General features: G+C 57.5%; 2 protein-coding genes across 2 annotated transcripts; one reads left to right on the forward strand and one right to left on the reverse strand.

The window, feature by feature from the left end:
- The first annotated feature begins 749 nt into the window (after nt 1-749).
- On the forward strand, nt 750-5,114 carry ERMN (ermin). The gene is made up of 3 exons (XM_054829813.1): nt 750-1,249; nt 1,580-1,666; nt 3,981-5,114. Exons 1-3 carry the CDS (start codon nt 1,003-1,005, stop codon nt 4,379-4,381), a joined length of 735 nt encoding a protein of 244 aa, XP_054685788.1. The 5' UTR covers nt 750-1,002; the 3' UTR covers nt 4,382-5,114.
- A 2,824-nt stretch (nt 5,115-7,938) lies between these two features.
- Nucleotides 7,939-25,695, reverse strand: GALNT5 (polypeptide N-acetylgalactosaminyltransferase 5). The gene is made up of 10 exons (XM_054830790.1): nt 24,314-25,695; nt 20,039-20,205; nt 17,695-17,814; nt 17,113-17,248; nt 16,619-16,738; nt 16,017-16,134; nt 15,493-15,816; nt 12,232-12,312; nt 11,310-11,471; nt 7,939-10,370 (listed from the first exon to the last, which is right to left on the reverse strand). The coding sequence occupies exons 1-10, from the start codon at nt 25,555-25,557 to the stop codon at nt 10,230-10,232; spliced, it is 2,613 nt and encodes an 870-aa protein (XP_054686765.1). The 5' UTR covers nt 25,558-25,695; the 3' UTR covers nt 7,939-10,229.
- Nucleotides 25,696-26,238: the final 543 nt, after the last annotated feature.

A 26,238-nucleotide genomic window follows, 5' to 3' on the forward strand; every position in this document is an offset into this window, starting at 1 on the left:
CCTTTCGTGTTCCTTTGAAGAGTTTCCGCTGCTGGGGCCAGGAGCTGCTGCTGCAAAGGGGGTTTGGGTTGTGCTGCGGGTGCGGAAGGGAAGCGCCGGGGGGGCTCCGGCCGGGGCGTCAGCAGGCAGCACATCCCATCGCCTGGCCGGCTCGGCCTCGGGAACCTTCCGCCTCGCTTCACGTCTCGTCACAAAACGGTACTTTGGCTTGTGCTTTTGGTTTTCACCTTCCGGTTCGACTCCTGAGGGCCGAGCCCTTGAGACGCGTTTCACTTAGCGGGTAATCGCAGATGCTCGGCGTCTGCCGGGACGCGGCCCTGCCTGAAAACGCGTGTGGCTGGGCCAAGGCTGCGCGGCGGAGGAGCGTGGCGTTGCGCCGTGTGCGGGGCATGTGCCCTTCCACCCGGCGGGTTGTTCCCTGACAAGCACAGAATGCGCTCATTGTCCGGCCAGCGGCACGGCGAGGTTTATCGGCACGCAGACCCGATGGGGAATGTTAAGCGGGTTAGGTGGCCGCAGCGCTGGGGAAGGTGGTCACCCTCCGGGGATTAGGGGTCAGAACAATCGCCGTCCCTGTGACCAGGCGGAGGCACAAAGAGCCATTGTGCGGGAGTACAAAATCTCTGTTTATTACCGCGGGGCTGACATGCTGAAAGACCCGCTCTCCATGCCAGCACAAAAGCTTCCTTGCTTCAGATTGTTTGTTTATGTAAATTAAAATGGTGCGTTTAATTAGGCAACGGGACGAGCCTCAGCAACAAGTGAGGTGCTGATTGGATCGCCCCGTGGCCAGAGCCCGCTGGCAAACCCTCGGCACATCTGACGGTGTGACCACGGACCCTGCTCCGCTGCAGCGCCCACGGGAGAGGAGACGTGCGTTGACCATCTCAGCAGGGGAACAAAAGAAAAGGGGTGAGGTGTAGCGCTCCCCACCCCGGGGTGCAGGAGCGGGGCCCCCGGAGGTGCACGGCCCCGGTCGGCGGGCACGGCACGGCCCTAAGCATGACAGAAGAATTCCTGGTGGCGTCCGGCATGCCCGAGTGCAACGGGAGCGTACCGCCGGAGAAGGGCCCGCTCCAGGTCATCGGTGTCATTGATGAAATAGCAAAATCTGTCGGGATGGTTCCTTATGCCAATGCAGAAATGAGCCCTGACGCTCCGCTTGCAGAAGGAAATCAGGACGAAAATAGAAATTCGTTGGCAGAGGACATAGTACGTGGGGATTTTGATGGAGAGAAGCAATGCGAAGGTAAAGTACAAGGCTGCCTTTCTTTATGTGTTTGGAAAGAAAAGCTCTGTTTTTGTATAGCTTTATGATTAACGGGAGCTACTATGTGTGGTGTTAGTCAAAATTCCTAACCTATGGTAGCTGTAACAATGACTCAGAGTTAAATCACAGTTTAGGGACAAATTTTAACTAGCAGTTACACAGGATGCAATGAAGAGCATGTGACTAAAGAAACAAGCAATTTTTTAATATCTGCTCTGAAAAGCTGCTGCCAATCTGCAACTGTTAAACCCTAATCATCATCGCTAACTGCTCCATCAGTCCATTTCTTGTGCTTTGTGTTTCCTAAAGAAAAGCGAGAGGAAAACGATGGGATGCTACAGCAGGGACCAGCTGATACCCAGGGCACGGGGACCGCCGGCCAGGAGTCGGAGGAAGGTAACGGAAAATGCCATGTGACGTCAGGTTTCCCGGAGCATAGCAATGAGTAGCCTTCAAAGGCAATGGCATACGGGTGGTTATTACTTTTTTTGAATTTGGTCAGACCCTTATACTGTGGAGAGCAGTGACTCATTTCGCGCCAGCAGCGTTGCCGCACCTTATTAAACACGGCTGGTATCCCTCCTCCTGAGGCTTGGCATGTCCCCATGACCACGGGGTATCGAAGCACCGCGGGGTCTTCGACCAGGAGGTCTCCAACAGCCTCGTGAGGCCAGGAGATGCTTTATCTTCTGCTCCACGCAGGGCAGCTCGGAGGATACCCTGTGTAAGTCAAAAAAGTGCAGCCTCAAACCCCAAACTCTTTTCCTGCCTGGTTCACCAAGTGTCTAACATCCCCTGGCGCCCAAGTATCTAGCAGAAAATCGTCTGCTCTCCTAAACATCTGCCCCCGGGTCTCTCTACTCGTTCCGAGGTGAAAATGGTAAAAACCAGGCGGAGCCACGGCTGGCCCTCACACCCGCCTCCTGCCACGCGTGGGGCTGCAGCGGGGCGCTTGCTGCCCGGCCCCGGCAGGACATTAACATCTATCGAGTGTATGCACATAGGTGAACATCTGTAATTATACTGTGCAAAATGCGGCCTCTCCTCCAACAAGGAGGCTGTGCTGGACCCCTCCTGTCATTTACACCTCCACCTGGCCGCAGTAAGTTGGTATTTTTTGTATGTCAGCTGCCACATAAATACGAAACCCCTCCTCGGAGAAGAGCGGATTAACAACCCAGAGTCGCTGTCGCAGTCCTGGCAAAGTTAGCGTGGTTGAACGTAGCTCTAAGAGATGTATGGGCCGTGCCCTGTAAACAGGAACTTTGCCTTCATTAAGAAAAGGAAAAAATATACGAACATTTGTCACGGGCAAAATAATATTTCATAGCAACGGCATAGGTTGTGGGGAGGTGAATCATGATGGAGGCTTTCCCACTGGGAGCTGACATCCATATTCCAGCTGTGCTGCTTTATGAGTGCACGATACAACCTATTAAACGATCCTGCCCAGTCCCCCGCACCCCCTCTCCCCAGCCACAAGCACTTTATCTCTAAATTGCAGGCAGCTTTTTAGTACCTAACCAATTTACTCTAATTAATACTCAGGACCCCACAGGCAAAATGGTGAATAGACCATTCCTTGCGACACTAAAGCATCATTTAAAGCAGAAACGTGCCGAACAGCCCATCACCATCTCGGCCTGGTGGGCCACCCCCGGAGGAGGGACGGTCCCGGGGGGGCAGTGCCGGTTCCAGGGGGGGCAGTGCCAGTCCCGGGGGGGCAGTGCCGGGTCCCGGGGGGGCAGTGCCGGTTCCAGGGGGGGGCAGTGCCGGTTCGATGGGTGCAGTGCCAGTCCCGGGGGGGCAGTGCCGGTCCCGGGGGGGGGCAGTGCCGGGTCCCGGGGGGGGCGGTGCCGGTCCCAGGGGGGGCAGTGCCGGTTCGATGGGTGCAGTGCCAGTCCCGGGGGGGCAGTGCCGGTCCCAGGGGGGGCAGTGCCGGTTCCAGGGGGGGGCAGTGCCGGTTCGATGGGTGCAGTGCCGGGTCCCGGGAGGGCAGTGCCGGTTCCAGGGGGGGCAGTGCCAGTCCCGGGGGGGCAGTGCCGGTCCCGGGGGGGGGCAGTGCCGGGTCCCGGGGGGGCAGTGCCGGTTCCAGGGGGGGCAGTGCCAGTCCGGGGGGGGCAGTGCCAGTCCGGGGGGGGGGGGGGCAGTGCCGGTCCCGCTGTATCACCGGGGCGGCTGGGTGCTGCAGAACCCATCCCTTCCCTTCTCTTCCCCCTTCCCTTCCTTTCTCCCGTCTTTCTTTCTCTTCCCCCTTTTCCCTTGCCCCCCTTTTTCCCCTCTCCCTTTCTCTCCCTCCTCTCCCTCTCGCTCTCCCTCCGGGCCCCCCGGCAGGGCCCGGTGGTGCGGGGAGGCAGCGTCCGTGGGCCGGGGGTGCGGGGCCGGGCCGGGCCGTGCCGCTCGTCCCTCCTCCGGGCTCCCCCTCACGGCCTCCCCTTTGGCCGAGGGGCGGGCTCCGAGGGAAGGGGGCACAGCAGGGCCGGGCATTACAGCCTGCAGGGCGGGCGGCCTGCGCAGCGGTGTGAGCGTTCCCGGGCCCTTCTGAAGCAGGCCCAGGCAGCCGAGGCCACGGGCGTTCAGCCTGCAGACGGGGGTGCCCCTCGCCAGGCAGCTCCTGGGGGACGGGAGCTCTGGGGGAGCGACGCTACATGAGGGGCGGGAAGGGGGTGCTGAGCCCGGCCTCATCCCCGCTCCCTCTGTGTTGCTGCAGGGCCGGGCAGCGAGGGGACGGCGGCCAGCCCTGGCGCGGAGGCAGTGGAGACCCTTGAAGCCAGCGCCGATGGGAGAGGGAACGCAGCTGAGGAGGAGGAGGAGGAGGAGGAGGAGGAGGAGGACACTGAAGAGGATGAAGTTCAGGTGATTGAAATCAAGAAGGAGAACAGCGAGGCGTCCTGTCTAAAGCAGCAAGACAGCAGCAAGGAGGCATCTCCCCCGACCAGCCCGGGCTCCAACTCCCAGGCAGAGAAACCAGGGGAGCAGCCCAGCCTGGGGAAAAAAAATGATATCTCCAGACACAGCTATTCCAGATACAACACAATCTCCTACCGGAGGATTAGAAAAGGAAACACCAAACAGCGAATCGATGAATTTGAATCCATGATGCACTTATAAACTGAGGTGAATTGCTTAATGAGCCGAGCGTTCACTCTGGTCTTTTCTTTTTTGTTTCCCCAAGACGTGTCTCTTCACACAACGTGAGGTCACTGCTTTTTTCCTTTTTGTATATGATTTCATAATTCACTGTGAAAATTTAACATCTTTGCTTTGACAGCGGGCAGAGACATCCATAGTGGAGGAAAATAAATAATCAGTTTGCTAAATATAATACCACTTGATTTAAAGTTTATCCTCTTATTTTCTATCCAACTTTTGTAACCATATTCAAACAATAGGATGTCTTGAACTGGCTGGGGCTTCTCTAGCTGCCGACACACACGTGATCCATGCCGTCAGCCGTGCTGGTAATGAGTTGGCAGTGCAGCAGCTCCAGTAGCACTGGCCAGGGCAGCGTGAATAATAAAAGAGACGACTGTTTGCAACCGCAGCGTGCTCTGTTTTGCTGTCCATCCGTGCTGGCATCTCACGGAGCACTGACAGCCGCCTCCTGCCAGCCACCGTCCATTTCCACCGTGCTGGTGGGACGGAGGGATATTTGCATTTGTGGGTAGATGCTGATGTGCAGCAACTAAAAAAGATGGGAGGGCATCAAGGCCCCTGTTCCCCCGCCACCCCAGCACCCCCACAGCTGGATTCCTTATTCCACTGTAGTCAGCACCAGACAGGGCTGGTACCATCCGCTGGCCTCTGCCCGTTGGGGTGAGAGGTGTCAGCGTGGACGTCTTTAGACACGCCATCGCCTGCTGCCGCAGTCTGCGCCGTGGGCACCGCCGGGTGCACGCAGCGCTGCCTTCCAGCCCGCCTGTTCCGGACGGTAGTGTGCAACCACGGGTGCAGCCAGCCCAAATCGCTGCCCGCGACAAAGCAGCTCCTCTTCCCCACCGTCTTCCCCGCGCGGCCGTGGGCAGTGCCGTCAGTGGTGGCCGGCTGCGGAGCCCAGCCCCAGCAGCCCGGGGGCCTTTGGGGACATGGTACTGGTGACTGGTGCCATCCACAGTGGCCCAGCTGGGGTCTGCGCCAGCCCAGGGCAGCGGCTTACACGGTGCGAGGTGCACGGCACGTGCCTGCGTGTGCTTCGGTGCTCACCCGGGAAAAATGGCTGCTACCAGAAACCTGCATTTTCCAAATGCCGACAGTTTAGACTCTCTTACGTGTCTTCTCAATTTTCATGCTAAGTTTAGATGCAAAATTTTAAAGATTTTTCTTTTTTGTCAAAGCCAGGCAAGTTTTATGCATAAGTTGTTTTTGTGTCACCTGAATACAAACTTTCTCCAGTCTTAAAAAATCTTTGTGTAACTACAGTGCAGTCTTTTTCACAGACAGATTTGTCTTGAGTTGGGACTAGTCTTTGCAAATGTCATCTGAGACAGCATCTGGGAAAGCGGAGAGCAGCTGACAAAGGGAGAGGAGGTAAGAACCAAGCTAGACCCCGACTTCAGCTGCAGTGGCCTCCTTCAGCCATAAGCGCTTTTTTAACGATTAGTTTTACATCTCCAGCAACACTGAGTATCGTTTTGACTTTTTTTGTTCTGCATAAAGGCAATTATTTATTGGCAATGTGAAAATAATAAATGGCAATTCTGTATTGTACAAACCAGACACAGCCCTCATTGTGCTATTCACACTTGTTTATTCGCTCTTTGGTTTGTGGAAGTTCAGAGGTTTGCTTGTGTGAACTTATACTGCGGGTTTGTTTGCCGGCTGACAGCTGCCCCCCATCGCTCCCCTCGCAGCGGTTCCTGTAAGAGCAGCACATTTCTCAAAGACGTGACCATTGCCTGCGCTGTCGGTGACTCGCCGAGGCGGCGGGCGGCCGAGCGCTGCGCCGGACTGACCAGCCTCGGCTTCCAGTATCTGCACGCCTGCCGAGGTGGGGCTGGCGGCCGCTGCCTCCCCGCCACGCTGTCCGGCCCCATCTGCACCTCAGAACGTCAACAACAGATTTGCTTTGCTGCAATTAAAAAATGCAGTGGGGAGGAAAACAACAAAACCCCAAAACGAAATAAAAATCAGGGCTAAAGCGAGTACGTCCGCGTGTCGCTGAGAAGCTGGAGTTTTTAAGGCGTTCTGAGGTTCTGCCCATCCCTGGTTTCTGCTGGGGTCCACAGGACACGGGGGTGCTCGTGCCCGGCCCTGGAAAAGCCGCCGAGGCTGGCCAGGCGGGATGCGAACACCCGGCTCTGCTGCGGGCTCCACGCTGGGGCTGCGCGAGGGAAAGCCCAGGGCAGCACAGACATGCGATGGGACGGAACGCCGGAGTTCCGGCCGGGGCCCCTGCTCGCTTTAGTAAAAGGCAGATTTTTTATTTTTTTTTTTTCTCCTTTTATCATATGTCTGCCTGCAAGTTTTAACATTTGGCTTATACCCTAGGTGACAGTTAAAACACAGTTCCCAGGGGTTCTGGGCAAGTGCAGGGATGAGGTGTTTGGTGTACTGCCTGTGGGCTCGGGCTCCAGCTCAGCGTGGATTCTCGCCGAGACTTTCAAGAAACTTGGACTAATTTTTTAACTTCCTTGGAAAGCAGTGTTTGATCAGCTGCGAACTGCAACTCCCTCTCTTGCTTTCCTTGGTAGCTGACAACTAAAACTGAAAGTCCTGGGATGCTCTAGGGGCCTGAGGGCCTTTCCTACAAACACACCGCCTCTGCCTAACCCTCCGGGTGGGTGGGTGCCGTACGGAAATCAGGGGGTGCACAGGGGCGCGCGAGGGGAAAGGGCACCCACAGACCTGAAAATCTGCCCCTTGGAGCAGAGGCGTTTTCAGGCAGAAAAGCCAGTGGGGGTGCTGACAAGGACACGCAGCTCCAGGACACGGTAACTGCAGACCCAGCCTTAGCCTGAAAATAATTGCTCTCCGTTTTCGGAGCCAGATGAGGGCTGCTGGCAGGTAAGGCGTGGACCCTTTCGGAGGTCGTGACGCCTTTGCACCCTCTCCGGACACTGCCGCCTGGTGCTGGCTCACCTTTGGGGGCTGTTTCTAGCAGCACTGAACGCTGAACTCAAACGGGAATTAAACCACTTTGGCGGAAACTTGCCAGTTGCCACAACATCTGCAGCAGCTGTGGGGCACAGCAGCCAGCTCCAGCTATTGCTGTTGCCTGCACCACTAGCGCACTACATGAGACTCCAAAACACAGCCATAAATCAGGGGAAACTGGTGCCGTAAAGGTTCTTCCCGGGGTGATGTTTTGCGGTTCAGCCTGGCAGTTAACTCGGCAGATGAGCCCCTAGGAAGGGTCCGAGTCGGTCATCATGAACAGAGTTAACACACAGGGCTCAGAGGAAGAAGCTTCGACTATTATCATTTATTCCCTTTTTTTAAGCTGCTTTTTTTTTTTTTTTAAACAAACCAAATGGGGCCTCCAGCCGCGGCCACTTTAATTCAGGGTACTCATTGATGGAAGCACAGCACGACGCGCTGTGCCTCTCCTGCCGCAGCTCAGGAGGCATTTGTTCTCGTTCGGAAGGCTGTGCCTGTTTCCCATTGCCAACTCGGGGTGCCCCCCCCCCCTTAACACTCACAAACCCTGCGCGGCCCCAAAACCTCCTAGTGCCCCGAGGTGCGATGCACGCCCAGGCGCCGTGCGTGGAGAGGGCCAAAGGAGCAGGCAGCTCGCTGGGGAGGAGTGAGATCCCTACTGCCACGTCTGCTGGAAGAAACCGCTCTCGCGTCTGGCAGACTCGGCCAAGTGGTGCAGTCTGAACGCTTCGCAATACCGTAACAGCAGCGACACCGTCACAGCGGCGACACCGTCACAGCGGCGACACCGCCACAGCGGCGACACCGCCACAGCAGGGCCGCAGTCCCGGCCAGCAGCCCCCCAGGCACGCTCCAGTCTTTCAGCAAAAGATCCCAAGATGGAAGGGAGCATTTACAGCAGCGGGAATCGCAGTGCAAGTGTCAAGCCTGGCAAGGGGCCGTGACCGTGACATAGGACCATTTGGTGCCTACTGGGTGACAAGTGATTGAATGTCAGCAAACAGAATCTGATGAAATTCACACTCCTGATAAAAGATGACTGCACAAACAACATCTGTGTCATTTTTCTGATAGTGACTGCAGGCTAGCTGCGCTAAAGGAGGGAGAGAAAATCGGGAAGACGGTTGGAATAGGAGCCAGCCGGGAAAATCTGTTGGGCCAGTCAATATTTTGGCAGATTGGGCCGGTCAGATGCTGTCAGCATTGATCCGCCACGTGAGAGTTAACGTTATGCTGTTGACAAATCAAAGCAGAGGCAGGAGGTGTTCTGTGCACACGGGATGGTGGAGGCTCGGCTGTGGTCAACAGCGGCGTGAGAACGAGGGATGCCCAGCCCCACGTATCCCCAAAGGCTGGTGCTGGAGAAGCCCCTTGTCGCAGCGCGGGGCAGGGGGGGCAGGAGGAGCGCTGCCTTCCTCAGCGACACCGCAGCCGTACGGGGAGCAGCCTCCCGCTGCGGGAACTTCCGAACAGAAACGGGGGAAGAAATCCCGTCTGGGACACACTGGTGCTACGTATCCTGGCTCAAACTGTCCTGTCACTGCAGAATTTGTTCTATCAAATCTGTTCCTTCAAAAGGTGGTGACAGCTTTTGGGGATAAAACGTTTCTCGGTAAGGAGAACTAGTGCCTGTGATGGTAGGTCAGAGGGACTTTGGGGTGTGGGGATGGGGTCTCGTCATGCTGTTTCACCTCTGCGAGGGCTCCCGTGAAACGCACGTGTTCTGCAGCCCTTTCTGAGCGGAAGCCCTCGCTGAGTTCAGTGGGGTTTTCCCCCATCCAGAGGTTTGGGCTGTGAGACGTCCTGCCGGAGGTCCCTGCCCTCCCTCTGCCCATGGTGGGGGACGCCGCGCTGGGGAGAGCTGCCTGGCCTGGGAAAGCTTCCTTGGGAAAGGCCTGGCAGGAGCAGGGTGAGCCACCCTGCTTGGGGCCGCAGCAAACATCACCGGCCCCAGCGCGACCCAATGCCTCGGCACTCCTTGCCCCGAGCCAAGGAGTCCTGGGGGAGCCCCGAAAAAGCCACGGGGGCTCAGGGAAGCGGCTGGGGCCCCGGCAGCCCCAGGGTGGAGACAGCCCGGCCGCCCTGGGGCGAGGTGCTCCCCGGCTGGTGTGTGCCGCTGGCACGAAGAGGGGTAAGCCCCCGGTTTGCCTCCCCGGCGCCCCTCTCGCCTCCAAGCACAGCGAGGCACACGTGTCCTCGCTGTCTGCAGGGCGCAGGCGAGTGTGCCCGTTGCTTCTTCTGCAGCCCCCAGTTTACCTCCTCTGCTGGGCAGCTTATCGACCCACATTTGCCTCTCGTTGTTAAAAGAAAGCTTTTTCAATAAGCAATCGATTCCTAATGGAACCCTGGTACTCGTCTGTCAGAGGCAACGGATCCCACAGGGCAGGATCCTGCGGCCAGACTCAGCACAGGCATGTCTGATGGATTTTTTTTTAATGCATTGGTCAAAAAACTTCCGTTTTCTCTGGAAGAATAAGCAACCCAATTTGCTGTTTACAGACTACAGAGCCCTGGAAGTATTTCTGTAGCTTATGCTGTGGTCCAGGGGGAACTGATGAAGGTTTGCTTATGGTAGGATGGGAGACTTCAAAAAATATTTCCATTTAATAATACAGAAAATTATTTGAGTTTTTGCCAGTCTCCCACAGTGAGGGAAAACCACGCCTACCTGTTTCAGACGTCGTTAAACCAGATGTGCTGCTCTTGGTGTTCTGATCTCTCAATATGCTGGTTTAAATTACGGATTTCAGTTATCATTTGGAAATGAACTTCCAGTTTTGTAATTGCTGTCACAAGTCGCACAGATGTCCTTGCTGAATTCACAAGACGAAAACACAGCGTTTCTGGTTCCACTGTGTTCCCTTCAGTCTGCATAGTAATTGCCAAACTGCCACTTTTGATAAGGATTTGCGGAGTCACAGGCATTTACCCTCAGGGCTTTGTGAGAGGGATCCACTTCCAAGCAGGCGGGCGGCTGGAGGTGCTCAGAGACGATGTGGTCCGTCTGCAGGGGCGAGAGAGAGAGAAGGCTTTAGGTAGTGGGACTCACACAGCAGCAGCTCTATTTTTCCACCGAGAAGGCTTGATTCTTTATGGTGTGCCCTTTTGTTTTGCATTTCCCTAACAGGCAAGATCTCTTTGCAGGGACTTTTGGGTGGGATCCAAAGCCTGCACCTGTCGCCAAGCCAGGATCACGCCATACCTTCTGTGCTCCATGGCTTTTCCTTCACTGGAAATGGGAAGATTAGTTCCCTCGCTGTCCGAACGGTAATTACCATGCAAAGGAAATCACTCCAGATGGTATTTGCAATATAGGGGAACGTATGGCAGGAGACGCATTTGAGTAATTTTGAGTTTCTCGGCTGATGAACTCAAAGCACATTCACTGTGCTGAAAAACATGTTAGGTAATTCAGCAGTGAAGTTCAAATGCTGGGGCAGTAAATTGGATTATGAAAGAACGAAGAGTCTGTTCTCCATCCTTTTGCTCTTCACATCTGCTCAGCTTTACCTGCTTAACCCACGTGGCCAGCAAGGTGACGCTGCAAGTGCTGCCAAAGGTGAGGGACACTTCGTGTCACCGCCTAGCACTGCGGCGTTTCTATGACCATGTGGTTAATACCTAGACGAAATGCTCCTGAAATGACACGTAGAGTGTCGTCTGGGCAAAAGTTCAGTCTTTGTGCATGTAGTAAATGCACTTCACATCATTAATATGACACAATGACTGTGACATCAGAAGGTAAGGCATCGTAATTCCTTCGGTCAGCATTCACCAGCCACTGAGCTGCTCTTCAGACTTCCAACTGCTGGCCCCAGTGAAGGTGGAAGGGGCACACCCCGCGCCGGGCTGCAGCTGCCCCACAGTTTGCACGCCGGCACGCTACCCCAAACCAGGGACCACGGGCTGTGGCTGGGGCCGCCCTCGCCAGCGCTTCACTTACCAGCTCCGGCTGGAAGGCGGCCAGCGACCTGTGCAGCCACGTCAGGCTGCGGCTCCTGTCCTCGCAGTGGCGCAGGCCCAGCGCCCCCGCAGCGCCGGCCGGGGCGACGCAGAGCTCTCTGTGCCGGATCAGCCTCAGCCAGGTGTAGTTGAACTTCTGGTTCTGTGGGGAGAGACCGGGGAGAGCTGTGATCCCGCTCACCTTCCGTCGGCAGGGCTGGCTGCTCGGGGCTGGCAAGCAGCCGGCAGAGGCTCTCGCCGCCTTCCTCCTGCCCTCACCCAGGACTGGGATCCATAGGAAGACCTTTCCTATGGATCTGCAGAGCTCAAAAGCTCAGGACAGCCCTGGCGCAGGCTCTGGGAGCGACTGCTGCCGCGGCAGCCCAGATGCGGTAGCTGGGTGCTCCTCTGCCCTGCCACCTGCCTGGCTGCACCCCAGCACTGGGCTGCAAATGGATAAACCCCCAAACGCGACGGGCCCCGATCCACATGCTGCCTGCGCCAGAGCAGCGAGCAATTAGCGGGGAACTGCCCAAGAAACACTGCCTAAAAGGAGGGGAAAGGTTGTCCACAGCGGCTGCTTCCCATCTAGCAACAGTCTGCAGCTGGATGTTTTGCAGCAGCACACAAAACACAGGCTTGTATTTAAAATGTTTCTCCCTGTTTTCATGTGCAGGCTCAGGGCTTTATCAAACTTTCCTACTCCAGCTGAATTTGCTGGTTCTGGGGCTGTTGCTTGGCTACAGGCTTTGCAAACAGGCAACTCCTGCCCCTCGCTGCTCCCAGGCATCGTCTGGCGTGTCCCCCGGTGGGAAGGACTGCATTAGCTCCCGGGGAGGGGCAGGTCACCATGGGGAGGTACAGGAGCTCTCTGCCATGCACTAAAAATAGTATTACGTACTGAGTGTGCAGGGTATCCTTACCTTGTTGTTAACATCGCACGCCTCAAAAGCTAGAGTGGTGTTTTCCACAGTGATGCATCTCGCTGCGGCTATGTTAACAAGCTGGAAAATAGCAACGAAATGCAAATTTAGACATAAATTCCCAAGAAAGAGGAGAGGCTGTTACAGTGCCGTTAACCTGCTGGATTCACAGGACACTGATTAATACTGTCCACTTAACTGAGCAAAGCAGAGATGATGTGTCATAGTCCTTGGAGGGGTGTGCAAATGCACATCTGGTCTGTTACACGTTTTTCTACCGAGAGAAGCTTGAAACTAGCCCTTTCCAGAAACCTTCAAGGCTGGATGAGACATGTTCTTTTTTGGGGGTTTGGACATAGCTCATGTTGCTGTTCCGCAAATCCCAAAAACAACAGCTCCCAGCAGTAACAACTGCAGAATCCCTTCCCATTGTTACACAGTGAAGGAGGCGAGCAGCGGGGGCACGGGGCCCCGGGCTCTGGCAGCCCACCACGGACCCTGCAGCCAGCCCCAGGGAATGACTCCATCACTATATGTGCTGCGTTGGGCGCCTCACCCCGCGCTAACTCTTCCTGTTTTCCATCCAGGTTGGTTGTCTTGGTACCCCTCATCAATGGGGAAATGCAGACACGGTCCCCCAAAGTGGGGAACCCTGGCAGGAACATCATCACTAAGCTGTTTTTAACTGAACTGCCATTGCCTCGCACTGGTGGGGAGAAAGAGAGGACGAGTGAGCGCTGCACCCAGGGTAGCGCAGGCCGGCTGCTTCTCTGAGCGTGTATACACGCGCACTATACTGTACTAATACACGTGTAGTCAGCCCTCAGCTTGCTGCGAGGGAGCACCAGGCTCTGCTCCTTGCTCGGCTTCTCTTTGCTCTTCCTCCCTCCGGCCGTCCCTCACCCGTGAGCCGGCATCCCACTGCCTGGCCGTGCTCTGCACGAAGCGTCCCCTTAACGCCATTCGTACGGCGTGTTCACAGGACGGGGGATTACGTTGGAAAGCTGAAAGCACTGGACTGAGCTCTGCCGGTCCCCTCCGGTTCCCGGCTGAAGCCCACCACGCTGCAGGACTCATGGCTGCGGAGGGCTTGGTCGGCCGCGGTCTGCAGGCACCGGCTCCTCAGACAACCCGGCGGTGCGTCAGTCGGGGCTGCTCACATCTCCGATTCCTTGCAAATGTCATTCCTTCTCTTTCAAACTTTCTGAAGAACTTGTGAATTAATCCCGGTGAATAAATAGGCTATTCAGAAAACAGTTCTCAAGTAACTTTGGACAGTGTTCAGCACAGCTGGAATTTGCAGAGCTAGCTGAAAAACAGATTTTCTGCCCTATTAAATTTTGAGAATGAAGATAAAAGAGTGATTCAGGTGGCCTAAATCAGGACAAAGCAAGGCAATATCTTGAAAATTTTCCCAAACACCTCTGAAAAGCTGAGGTTTTGGTTCAGGTGAAACAGAGGTCTCTCATATGGTCTAACTGCTTTGCACTGAATTTGACATTAAGTTTTATTGCCCTGACTGAAACCAAAGAGCTGAAAAAGTGAGTATTTCTCAAGAAATTTCTATTTTTTTATGTTCTCAAGACTATTACTGCTAATTCTTTTTAAAGAATGTCACTTAAGCCAATGTTTCACTGAAGCCTTCCGTCCAATTCAAACGGTGCTTTCTAGAAGGCAACGCAGGGACGCAGGCTTTCAGCCACAACAGTTTCGGAGCGGCTGCCCCAGCAGACAGCCCTCCCTCGGTTCGTGTGCTTGCAGCTGCTCTGAGCAGCGACCGGCCGCTGCTGCCACGCTGAGACACACGGACACGTCCGAACAGACGCACCGCTCGTAATGGGCTGAAGTGCCCGAAACCAGCAGTTTCCTGTAGCTTTTCCACGAGTGCCGAGAGGTCACCCAGAGGCAGCACGGCGTCACTCCCCGTGCTCTCTGCAGAGCTTCCCTCCCACACCTGCACGCTCGGTCACAAAAGTAACGCACCGGCTGCGGCTGGCAGAAAGCCGCACTTGATCCCTAGGGATCCCCGTGACGGGGAACCTTCACGTTATGCCCTTGGTCCACAGACAAGCCTGAAACACGGCCAAATGGTTGCTGTGCTTTCCCCTGGCTCCCAGAAGGGCTGGTGCAGTAACCGGAGGCCGTGTGCCTTGGCAGGGATGGAGGGGACAGGCAGTTCTTGTTCTCGCTCCCCTGGCCGTGCCAGTCCTGTGGTCACCGGCTCCTGGCCACCTCCTCTTGGCAAGTGCTGCTCCTGCCATGGCTCCTGGGAGATGGGGACGGGTGGGGAAAGCAGCAGACCCTTTGGTTTTCATTCCTGGCATCGCTGTAGTTTTTCTGACAAACCAGATATTTTACTTTTGTTACTGCAATTGTATCTAGGTTGCGGTCGATGTAGTATCTTTTCTGGGTTGAGTATCTGAGCTTTCTGAACCTTCAAAGTATCAGCTGATACTCTGCTGAGGCTCAGGGCTGGGCCAAATTCAGAACCCACATTTTATTCTTATTTAATTCACCTTGCCCTGTTGGTGAAGCGACGCTGAGCACCGCGGAGCAGCTGCACCAGCAGGCCCCAGTGCCAGAGAGCACCACGAGTTCCCCGGCGCGGACCTGGAGGGATGGCGGAGGAGAAACGGAGCCCGACCGGTTACGCTCCTCACGCACCCCGGCAGCCGGCGGGGAGGCAGGACAGAGCACACAACCCAACCCGTGCTCCAAGGGCTTTGCGCAGGAGAAACGGCCGGACGCGGCCCGGCTGCCGCCCCGCCCGGCTGCAGGCAGCGCGCCGAGGAAAAGCGGATTTGTGCTGCGCTCTGCTGGTGGCAGAGCACCGGTACAAACCTGCCCGCCTGCTGCCTGCCCCTCCTGCCCGCGCTGCCCCCAGAGGAGCTGCTCCCTCCCGCCGCGGCCGGAGAGCGTGGCCAGAGCTGGCCGGGCCTCCCGCCCCGCACACGCGTGGCCAGAGCTGGCCGGGCCTCCCGCCCCGCACACGCGTGGCCCAGCGCCGCTGCTTGCACGGGCCGGGCGTGGGAACGCTGCGCTGCCTCCTCCGCGGGAACCGTCTCCGGGACCCGGGACCCGCTTCTTTACCACACCGCTGCGGAATCCACAGCACCGCGACACATTAAACCTTCAAAACGGTTACCAAATGTCAGGGAAGCAACTCCGAGACAGCGTACTGGGACGCTGCCCTGTCCCAGGTCCCTCGCCAGCCGCTGCAACACGTTTAAATGAAGGATACCAAGTCATTCGGGTACGTACCAGCCCGCTGGCTTTAACCAGGGGAGCTTCCAGGTCCGGGTAGACGTTCTCCAAGTACCACCTGAAGCTTTTGCACTGAAGCTTCTTTCGCAGTTGGATTTGTTGAGTCAGGTCGCCAACATCCAAGTTTTTCAAGACTAAGTGGTAAGCGTGGCCGTAGAATAACTCCTTGTACTCGTCCAGCCAGACCTCCGCAACGCGGGCCAAGTTCCTCTCCACCGTTCTCACCCGATCTTTCGGGAAGGAATAAGGATTGTCGTTCCTGAAAATGTGCCCAACTCTGGAGCATGGAACAATCTCAATCTCTCCCCCGCACATCCAGACCTGAGAAACAGAGGTTGCTTTGATAGAAACACGGACAAATGTCAGGTGCTGGCTTTGTGCAAGCCAGAACAGGAGCAGAGAAGTGAGTAAACTGCCGGGAGGGACGGGGTCTCCCGCACGGGGCTGCCCGGGGAGACCCTGGCTGAACCCCAAGCACCCCAGCCAGGCTGGTGGGATGCAGGTGTGTAAGCGTGACATACCTTGAATGAAATCTCCATATTTTCACCTCCCCAAACATCCAGGCCTGGGTCGTACATTCCCAGCTCAAAAAAATACTTCTTGTCGATGGAAAACAGGCCACCTGCCATGACCGGGCACCTGGGAACAGAGAAGCCACACGGCACGTCAGCTGGTCGGGAAGGGCCCGTCCCTTTCCCCTCCCTTTGACGAGGGAATCATGGAGAAGCTGCAGGGACGGTGCCTGAGCCTGCACTTACAGAGACAGCGAGGACCACCCGATTCGTCACTTGACTGCAGGCTGAGAGATGCAACGTTAAAATAGATGATATTTGGGTGGCTTTACCCAGTCTGAAAGCCGTAATGGGGTATGGGAGAGAAAAACACAAGGGTACGTTCCCTCAGCCCTGGCAGCACCGGCGAAACACCAGCAGTGCCGCAAGAGGTGAGAAAGGCTGGCTGGGCTCTGCCCGTCACTGATGATGTGACTGCCCACAGCGTACCGTTGCCTCTGCTGTCCTAACGAGCAAAGGGACATTTGGCCTCGAAGGAGCCTCTGTGGCTAAATTATTAACAAGGGAACGGGTTGGTTCACAAAGCTCTCACATTTGCTTTTTTTTTTTACCTTATTATATCGGTTTCCTTGATTTTATTTTTCTCGATGACCTCTTGTGGAATCTGCCTCCATCCAAAATTCATTGGCCAAGTAAAAATCCCACGCTGAAAGTTGTCCACGGTCATGTAACTAAACGGAGGAAAGATCAGGATGACTAATTCTGAGTCACAGTCCTGATTGAAATGTCACCCTTAATGAGCGAAGATGAATATCTGTACATAATTAAAACAGGATTTTAACAAATTTCATCAGGAATCCTCTTCATGTACTAAAAGTCTTAAAAAAGGGAAAAGGTATGTGTGATGAATAAGGGGCCACGTCCACCACTGACGTTCATTTCTGGTGTACAGCAGTTACGCATCCCTCGCGGAACGCTGCTGAGGGCCACTCCGGAGGTCTGGACCTGCGTCATGCTGCAGTTAACACGGTGCTGGTCCCAGTAAGAGGTTTTGCTCAAGCCACTGGCAGGGACTTGGGGTTTCCCAGGGCGCGAGCCGCCTTACCTCATGTCCTTGTCGCTGATGACCTCGATGACGGGGCAGGCGACCTTGGCCCGGCTCAGGCGGACCCTCTCCAGCAGCGGCTCCAGCCACCCCACGTTGCACTCCACGTGCGAGTCCAGGAAGGTCAGGACGGCGCCTGCGGCAGCGGCCGGGCAATATCAGGCCTCGGGTGCCCTGTCCCCCTCCCACGCCGGCCGGCGTCCCCATGGGCTCAGGGTGCTGCCGACGGTGCCACAACCCTCCGTGGCTCCCAAAACCCTCCCCGCCGCAGCCCAGCGCATGTTGTCACCGCTCGGCCATCGCAGAGCGAAGCAGGGTGGCTCTTAGCAGAAATGGATGTTTTGGTGCCGGCACAGCCTGGCCTGCACGGGCCGCAGAGCCGGGACGGCACAGCCGGAGATCCCGACTGCCGTGCTGAGGTGCCGGCCAAGCTGCAGCTCGTCCCCTTGTCAGACCCTCGTGCTTTGCATACGGAAAGGATGGCCTTAGGTCGTTAGGAGGGACTAAAACTCAGTGCTGGAGATGGGCTTATCGGCATCCCTGGGGGGCCCAGACGGGGCTGTAAAATGGCGTTCGTCCTACCTTTGGCCATCTCCGCTCCCGCCAGCCGGGCCCGTATTAGACCATGCCTCTCCTTCAGATGGAGGATCTTCACCTTTGGGAACCGCGACATGTATTTGTCCAGCTTCTCCTTGAGGTACTCTGCAGAGGGGAGAAGCAGAGCGGGTGACTTACCCACCTCACGCCTGCTCCCGGGGGTGAAAAGCTGTGGGCAGATTTTCCCTGGAAGCACCTCCAGGACACACCCCAGGGGTCCTGCGGTCTGGGGCGCGAACATCTGGGCACAGCTGCAGGGCTTCTGGTGCACGGCGTCGCGGTCAGAGCCTGCTCTCCGGTGAAACTCCCTGCCGCATCAGTGCCAGCAGGTTTAGACTGAAGTTGCCGAGTTTAAAAATCTCTGCTGGAGACGAGCCTCGCGACACGCAGTGACGGGTGTGCTGCTTGGTCCCGGGGGCTCGCCAAGGGCTGCCCTGCATCTGCCCCACAGGTCGGGGCCGCGGCTGGTGGCGTCATCTCCTGCTCCCTGCGCAGCGGCGCCGCTCCGCATCGGCACACACCCGGCGGACGCAGCAAAGGCAGAGCCGTACCCGGTGCTGGGCGAGCACAGCGACTTGTTGCACCGAGGAGGCGTGGAGAGTGGAGAGCAGCAAGCGCAGGGCTTTTGGTGACAGGCCAGGAGTCACCTCACTTAGGCAGTTCATGATCCAAACCAGGTATCGAACGATTGTTCAAAGGCTCCAAAATTAAATTTTCCTCTTCAATGTACTATAATTGCAATTAAAATCTGGTTGTAATTTTTTTTTCCTTTGCCTAAAAAAATATTTTTTTGTGCTCTACAAATTTCTTGATATTAAGCACCGCATTTAAAGACTCCGCCCGGGTTTAAACTGCATGAGGGTTTGCTGCGGTGCATCACTACTTTTCAGGTTACTTTTGTCATGGTTTCCTGTGGCTGTGGGGGCAGCTGGTGGGAAGCTCTGAGGAAAAAGAGGGTGTGAGAAAGATGCTTTGGGAGACCCGAGCACCGAGGGGTCCTGTTTGCAGGCGGCTCCCCTCTGGCAGAGGAGCCCGGAGCCTCTGCTGCGGTGCTGCCGCTGCCCCAAACGCTTCCTTTGGCGCCAGGCACCCACTTACCTCGTCCTGCCCGCGGGGAGGGCCCCAGCCTCCCTCACTGCTGGGCATCGCTTGATGCCCTTTGGTTTTCTTCAGGAGAATATAACAACTGTTTGCATTTCAAAAGCCAGTTAAAAGCTTTGAAAGGCTCCAAAAGGTGAAACGTTTGCCGACACGTTTCTGTCGGTTATTGCTGCTGCTGCTTGGATTACAGCAATGCCGCGCACAGCTTTCCGTAATTCACTCGCGCTGGCAGGGTTTGGGCTGCAAACCCAGCGGTTCAGATGTTCGCTGGCTAACGAGCAGATACAAAGGGAGGTCATGGGGAGAAAGTAAAGAGGAAACTTGAAAAGATTCTTTTAAGGGGAAATGGTATGAATATGTTTTAATGATTATTTTAAAACTTAGCACACCGAGCCTTTTTCCTCCTTTTTGCACCTACTGCCTTGTTGCATTGCAGGCTCTTTGTGTGCGTGGCATGAGCTCGGAGGTTCGTCTGAGACAGCACTTTCCCTGAAGAACCAGCAGTTGGAAAATTACATCATTCCTAAATTTTTAAGGGCTGAAGTCAGCAGAGAGCCAAAGCGCTACAAAGCAGAGGTTCGATATCATCTGAAATGCCTGTGAATACACACGCAAAGCCACTGTGCACGCCAGATGCCCAGCTCACCACCGCTTTTACTGCAACTACTCTGTTCTCTGAGCGACCTGGGAAGTGCGTACTGTTCCTCCCCTGCCGCCAGCACTGAAAACAAGGGGGGAACTCATCTGGAAACTGCACAGAGAGGGGCGACAATGTCTTTATGAACGCACAAGCCCTCGAGCTGGGACGTGCTGAAGATGTGTGGGTCAGGTGGGACCGAGCTCCCTGGTGCTCCTGGACCGCGGTGCCTCTGCCAGCCTCTGGCACACGTGCGAAGCAGCACACGAGTGTAAACTCAGCAATGCACAGCTGTAAAGGTAGCAGCTGTTTGAGTGAGTGATGGGGATAGGAGAGACGTGAATGATAAAGTCTGGCAGGGTGTTAGGCAAGAGCTGCAGCTCCATCCACCACAGCCACCCCCAGTGCCCATCTGGCCTCTGATCCCCCTCATCTGGAAAGACAACAGCGTGGGCTGGGGATACGCTGCAATACATCGGAAGGAGAAAATGTGATTTCTCTCTACTGTTCAGAATTGAATTACAGAGAACAAATTGTATTTTGGCCTCAAGTTATATATAGGCTCATAAAGGCAGAAGAAGCTTCACCTACTTTTAGTGCTGAAGTCGTCCACCAAAATGACTTCTTCGATCAGGTGCGGAGGAGATCTGCTGAGGACGCTGTGAATGGAGCGGAGGAGGGTGGACCATACTTCATCCACAAAGCACATGATGATGGTGGTGGTTGGGAGGTCGTCGTGAACCCGCTGCTCGGAGCACCTGCAATGGCAACACGGGCTCACAGGCGACAGCCGGTCGCACTCCTGAAAATCTCCAGGCTTAGGGTTTGTTGGGAAACATGCAGGGAGGGGGGGAATTGCCAACATGAGATACAGAGCCAACTCCCTGCGATGGGATTTTGTCGGGACAGGGAGCAGAGGGGTGAGCAGGGGGAGCTCCCCACACACCCCAGAGTCCATGGGGACAGGATCCACTCACTCCTTCCTACCAGGGACCTCTTTTTAACCCCCTTCCCCCAGGTGATAACATCTCCTTTCTGTGAGCAAACAGTGCAAAGGCCCCAGGGAGCGAGCCCAGTCCCAGCTCTGCACCACTGGCCCCGGGAACTCCTGCGGGGAAAGGATCCCCATGCGCTGGGCGCCTTCCCGCAATGCTCTGAGCACCCGCAGAGCTTGGGATCCCGGGCTGTGTGAGATAACCTCGCTGGGAAAAAAGGATCAGTATTGTGTTCAAAATGCAGGGAAATGGCCGCTCAGCACAGCAACTTGTCAAACACGCAGACAGCGAGGAAGACTCGCCCAGTCCAACTTCTGCACCTAACTCAGGGGACCGGGGAGGACGGGAAAACATTCAAGCATCCGAATTTCATGTACGATGGTACTGGCGGGTCCGCTCCCTGAGCACCCACATCTCCCCAGGGTCGCCCCGGCCCGGCCGGCCATGCCCTGAGCCCACGTGCAGGGGCTCTGAGCGGCGCCTGCTTCCCTTGCAAACAGCCAGCGATACACATTGGTGGATCCGAGGGAGCGATAAAATTCCTCCTGTTTCTATGAGTTTGTCACTCTGTTCTGTGACAGCCAAAAACGCAACGGCTGGGTCAGGCCTGTGTCTCCAGCGCTTGGACAAAAGGTCAATGAGCAGCTTTTCTCATCTCCCATTTGCAATTCAAGCACCGCTTCGCTGCGTGCCTTGGGGAGCGGGGCTCCCTCAGCTCTCCTGTCTCTGCGTGGATCTCCAGGCCTGCAGAACGCCTGGCACAGCACTCCTCTCCCCGAGACCGGACGGCTTATCCCAGAATACCCACGAATTGCTGGGACTTGCTTTCTCTCATCAATGGGCTGAAGTCTGAGAGCAGGTTTTCTTCTCTTGTCCTTCCAGAGCAGACCTCCTGCAGGCGGGACAGGCACCAGCCTGTCTGCGGATGAGTTTCTCAGCGATGAAAACACTGTTCGCTCTGCTGTCAACAACAGACAGAGAACAAGGACAGGTATATGGGAGTGTACAGAAAATTGACCTCTTGTTCTTCTGTCGTGATGAACGGGCCCTCGGGTTTGGCTGGTGCCGGCTCAGACGCTGATGCCAGGGCACTGCGCAGCTCAGACCACATGGTGGTTTGCAGAAAACTCAGAGGTTTCTCAGGGCTTCGCAGCTCATCAGAAGTGCCCTGGATAAGTGAAAATAACCTGAGGTACTCTCTGTCGCAATCCTTGGGACATGTCATTCCTTCTCCTTCTGTAGCCTGGTTCACCTCGGGCAGCGGCCAGGGCTGGCGCAGCCAGGAGGGGATGTGCTGTTTGATATGGTTCGGTCGGAAACCATAACGGAGTTGGCCTGCGGTGACGGGACCTCTGCAGCGTGCGGGCTTGGTTTGGGCATGCTGGCAGGACTCCCGGGGTTGACAGAGAGAAGGCAGGGGCTGAACTGCCAGGGACATCACTTGCGAGAAGGAGACAGAACAGCAAAGGAGAGCAAAATCAGGAGAAAAAGAGATGAATTTGTAGTTGCTCCTACAGCGAACCCAAGGAGGCAGCTCCTGGGGGGAGGAGGGACAGAGGCTGTGGATAAAGCGGGAGACAGCTGCCGAGCACAACAGCTTTCATTGCATGGAGAGATATTTATATATTTTTTAATATATGCACATGTAATACTTAATATATATTAACTAATGTTAAGTCAAATCCTTTTGAAATTCCACCCCAAACAGGCTTTTAAACAAAAATAGCCCACAGCCTGTATGTTCGGTTGACATCACCCTGAAAGTCAGCAAAATGTAGGCTCTTAAGTTGCTAAAGTTGCTTTGGGAAGGCATCACCTTAGATCTGCTGCCCCTGAGTTCGGAAGGAGCCTGGCACCGAAGACCTGGGTGGCAGGGCTGCCCAGCCCCGTCCTCTCCCAGCTGGCAGGCGCAGCGAGGTCCCTCCCCACGCCAGCCGGCACGGGTGATAACTAACCCAGATCGTACCGTGCCATGCAGCATGTGACGTGGATTTTGCCATCCCAGGAAATCTGGGTCCCTGTCTAAACCCGGATAATGTGATAGTCCCAGAGAAGCTACGGCCGTAGCCTGGGGAGGGGTCAGAGGCACGCAGAGACCTTCACTGCCGGTGCTGCAGTCCTGGGCTGAAATGGGGTCCAGGGCTCCTGACTGGGCTCTGCAGGGAGCCTCCCTGCAAGCCCCCCCGCCACCCCCTCCACACCCGTGTGGCTTGTGCATCTCCCTCCTCCTTGGTGCGACTGCACACATTTCCGCAGAGGCACGGTGCCCGGCACCAGCACGGCAAGCAAAGCTCAGAAAGCAGCAAGCGTTGCACGCGGATAGGCAGACTGAAGGCTGCGACAGGACAAGTTTCCTGTTGGCCAGATTTCAGTGGGTAAGTCCAGCACCCAGCAAGGCTCACAAGAAAAAACAGAGCCTAAACTGGGAGAGACCTGAAGACTCCAGCAAAAAGGAAACATGCTGTTTGATCTCCAAGAGCTGCCAACAGCCGTTGCTGGGAGCTGGCCCTTACAGCCCAAATTCTGCCGTGCCAACGGGCTGAGGGCAAAGCCCGTACGGGCTCCTGCCAGCACCGCAGCGCCCAGGGAAGCTCCCTGTGGTCCGGTGTGGCAGCACACGTCCCCAGGCAGTGCCGTCAGGGACGTGCCCTGTTTGGCCAAGGCGTTCCCCATGACGCCCAGGCAGCAATGCCGTCAGGTGCAGGGCCTCACCTCGAGCACCGACAGCGCCGTGGGAATGGCTGTGCGCTGTCCTGTGGGATGGGGGACAGATCATGGCACGACTCCCATCCTGCCGCAGCCGTGGCCTGCCAGCGTGGGAGGAGGGATGCGGGAGGGTCTCTGCATGAGGTCTCTAACCTGCCAAGGGGCCGAGAGACGTCTGCAGTGCGAAAAGCTGAGTACGAGATGAACCTGCTGTTCACCTTGCCATGACCCTCCCCGCAGCTGCGCAAGCACAGCAGCTCAGGAGAGGGGGAGCCCCTCGAGCTCCTTACCCCTTCCATCGGCAGGACGCTGCCTACACCTTGCCCTTTCTTTTCTACAGGGACTACAGGCAGGGAGTGTCTTTTTTGACCCACAGTACTGAGATTTGCAGAATCAGCTGCACATTTCATTGGGACAGCTGTAACTGAAGGACAGCTTTCCAAATCAAAACTCTGCGTCCCTCCCCGCCTGTGCCCACAGATCCGAGTCCCCCGAGCCGCCCCCGCGGAGCGGGTACCGACCGCAGTGTCCTGCGGCACAAGGGCAGCGGTGCCACAGGTCCGCACGAAGGATGGCTCCTGGGAGCGTCCCCCGGACCGCCCTGACCGCAGGCTGGTGTGTGCCTCTTTAGTCAGGTCAGCGCTCAGCGCATGGCCTTGTCTCCTGCGGAGGCTTGTGGAGCCCCAGCCCCAGTCGGGCAGGGGAGGCCCTTGGGGTGCCTCTGCCTTGAGGGAAGGGCAGTGGCAGCTGGCAGGTGTGAGAGCACCTCCGGGCAGGGAGGGCTTCTGCTGCCGAGACAAACTGAAGGGGTGCAGGAGTGCTCAGGAACCAAATGCACAATTGCTGAAACCAAACGGCACGCAGCGCTGCACCTGATGAACCAGATGAAGTGTTTTAGGGCACAGAGAGGCCTGAGCCCCTTTGCCTGCCTCGTGTGCCCCAGCCTCTTCGGACAGCAGGGCTTAGCACGTTAAGACAATCTGCAAATTGTACCCGGTTTTAACATTTAATAACAAGCTGCTCTTACCTGGAAAGGCAAAAGCCATCTCCCAGCTACCATGCATTAAGCCAAGGCCTCGCTGTGCCCAGCAGCCCTCCCCGGGAGCCACTGGGCAGGTTCCCAGGGGCGCGGCACAGGTATTTGTGCAGGGGAAGCAGATCTTACCCGGCAGGCCTGGTGTCCACTATGGCTCGGTCTATGGGGATCAAATCGCTGAGGTAGACGTTAAAGTTTCCTTCTTTCCATCTACTTTTCGCTTCTTCTTGTTTATCATCAGGGACTGCAACAGGGTGTCCAAACTGGCCGGGAGCTTGGGGGTCTCTCGGGGCAAGCGTTGCATCCATGGACAAGACCCTGTGCGTTCCCGGGCGGCTGCCTCCTGCCTGCTCCTGCCCGTCCTTGCCAGCGGCAGGCGCCCCGTGAGTTGCTCCTTGCGTCGCACCCAGCGTCCGGCTCTGGCCATCCAGCGCTGCAGCCCCGGTGATGGCGTTCGCAGTACGGGCACCGTCACCATTTTTGTTAGCGAGTTGCCGCTCTTTGCTGCTGTCTTGTCTCTTTGTGATATTCCCCGCAAAGTCGGATCCAAGACGCGGGGCTGCTGGGCTGACGGGTTTTATCCCCTCTTTGCTAATAAGGATGAAGAGATGTTCGGAGGAAGTTTCTTTCTTTCCCACTCTTGTTTCCTCCTGCCCTGGCAGGGCTCCCAGCCCCGCTGCCCGGGATGGCGGACTGGCTTTCCCCGGTGTGCCGGCAGGTCGCTGCCGACTCCCGTTGGCGTGTCCGGGTCCCTCCGCCACCGTCACCCCAACCCCAGCCCCCTGTGCAGGCTCGGGGCGCCTGGGAGCCGGCGGGGCGGGGGAAGGGGGCTTGTGGGGAGGCCGCGGGGCGCCTGCCCGGGACGGCGACGCCTCCTGCAGCCCAGCTCTGCTGCCAGCGGGGTCGGTTACAACCCCCTCCGCTGCCTCGGACAGGGGTTTGCTCGCTGCCGGCGCCGCTACAGCCCCCGCACCGCCCCTCAAGCTGACAACCGACCTCGGCGGCGGGGTCAGCCGAGCCCCCGGGGCAGCCGCGGGCCGCTCCTCTGCGCGCCCTCCCCGCTGCGGGGGGCTCGGCGGCCGGGGGGGGCCGGGCCGGGCTGCCCGGGCGGGCGGGCTCCCTCCGTCCCTGCGCCCACCGCGGCGGAGCCCGGCGGGGTCGGGCCGGCTGCTGCCCGCCGGCGGCTCGGGGCCGCGCCACAGCTGCGCCCGCTCCTGCCCGCGCCCCGCCGCCTCCTTCAGCAGCCGCCCGCCGGCGTCGCCGAGGGAGAGGCGGAGCGCGGCCATGTCGAGGAGCAGCCAGACGACGGAGGCGGCGAAGACGAACGCCAGCGCTCGCCCGCTGCCGCGGAAGAGCCGCCGCAGCCCGCTCATCCCCGGAGGCCGCCCCGGACGGGCGGAGAGAGCAGCCGGGCCGCCGCACGCCGTGCCCGGAGGGAAGCGGAGAGGCGGGCCGGGGCCGGGGCTCCTCTCGCCCCACCCAGCGCCGGGAGCCCACGCTGTAACCCAACACCGGAGGAAACCCGCCCGGCCCGGCCCGGCGAGCTCCGGCCGGCTCTCACCTCCGCGGCCGCCCGGCTTTAACCCGCGGCGCAGCGCTGCGCTCCCCGGCGGTGTGTGCACGGCCCCGCGCTGGGCCGGCCCGCCGGCAAACGCGGAACGGCTCAGACGGCTTGTTCCAGCGCGAACAGGGCGCGGAGCGTCTGCGTTCGGGGGTGCAGCAGGTCCCGGGGGTGCAGCAGGTCCCGGGGGTGGCGGGGCAGCCGGGCCGGCCCGGGTGGGAATGCGGGTGCCAAGAGGGGTCATTGCACGGAACTGAGCGGTGTGCGTGTAAGCGCTGTACGTGGCAGTCGTGGCAGCAGCCTGAGGTTAAGGCTCTGTGCAGGGTACGGGGATGTTTTCCACGGCCCCACGCCAGTGACGGGGCACGGCACCCGCGGCTGCACGGCGCCGGCCCCACGCGGGACGCGAAGCGCTGCGGCCTCGGCGGGCCGAGCCAACGGGGGGGGCAACACCGGCCGGGGAACCTCCCCTGCCACGCCGGCCGTGCACCGC

The sequence above is a fragment of the Grus americana genome, chromosome 6 (genome assembly GCF_028858705.1).
Source record: "Grus americana isolate bGruAme1 chromosome 6, bGruAme1.mat, whole genome shotgun sequence".
In the NCBI taxonomy this organism is placed as follows: Eukaryota; Metazoa; Chordata; class Aves; order Gruiformes; family Gruidae; genus Grus; species Grus americana.

What these genes read in the sequence shown, in the direction of transcription:
- ERMN (XM_054829813.1), top strand. Translation starts at nt 1,003, where the DNA reads ATGACAGAAGAATTCCTGGTGGCGTCCGGCATGCCCGAGTGCAACGGG. An exon ending in TGGAGAGAAGCAATGCGAAG is followed by an intron (nt 1,250 to 1,579) that starts GTAAAGTACAAG and finishes TGTTTCCTAAAG; the next exon opens with AAAAGCGAGAGGAAAACGAT. An exon ending in CGGCCAGGAGTCGGAGGAAG is followed by an intron (nt 1,667 to 3,980) that starts GTAACGGAAAAT and finishes GTGTTGCTGCAG; the next exon opens with GGCCGGGCAGCGAGGGGACG.
- GALNT5 (XM_054830790.1), bottom strand. Translation starts at nt 25,557, where the DNA reads ATGAGCGGGCTGCGGCGGCTCTTCCGCGGCAGCGGGCGAGCGCTGGCG. An exon ending in GTGGACACCAGGCCTGCCGG is followed by an intron (nt 20,206 to 24,313) that starts GTAAGATCTGCT and finishes TTGCCATTGCAG; the next exon opens with GTGCTCCGAGCAGCGGGTTC. An exon ending in ATCAGCGACAAGGACATGAG is followed by an intron (nt 16,739 to 17,112) that starts GTAAGGCGGCTC and finishes TCCTCCGTTTAG; the next exon opens with TTACATGACCGTGGACAACT.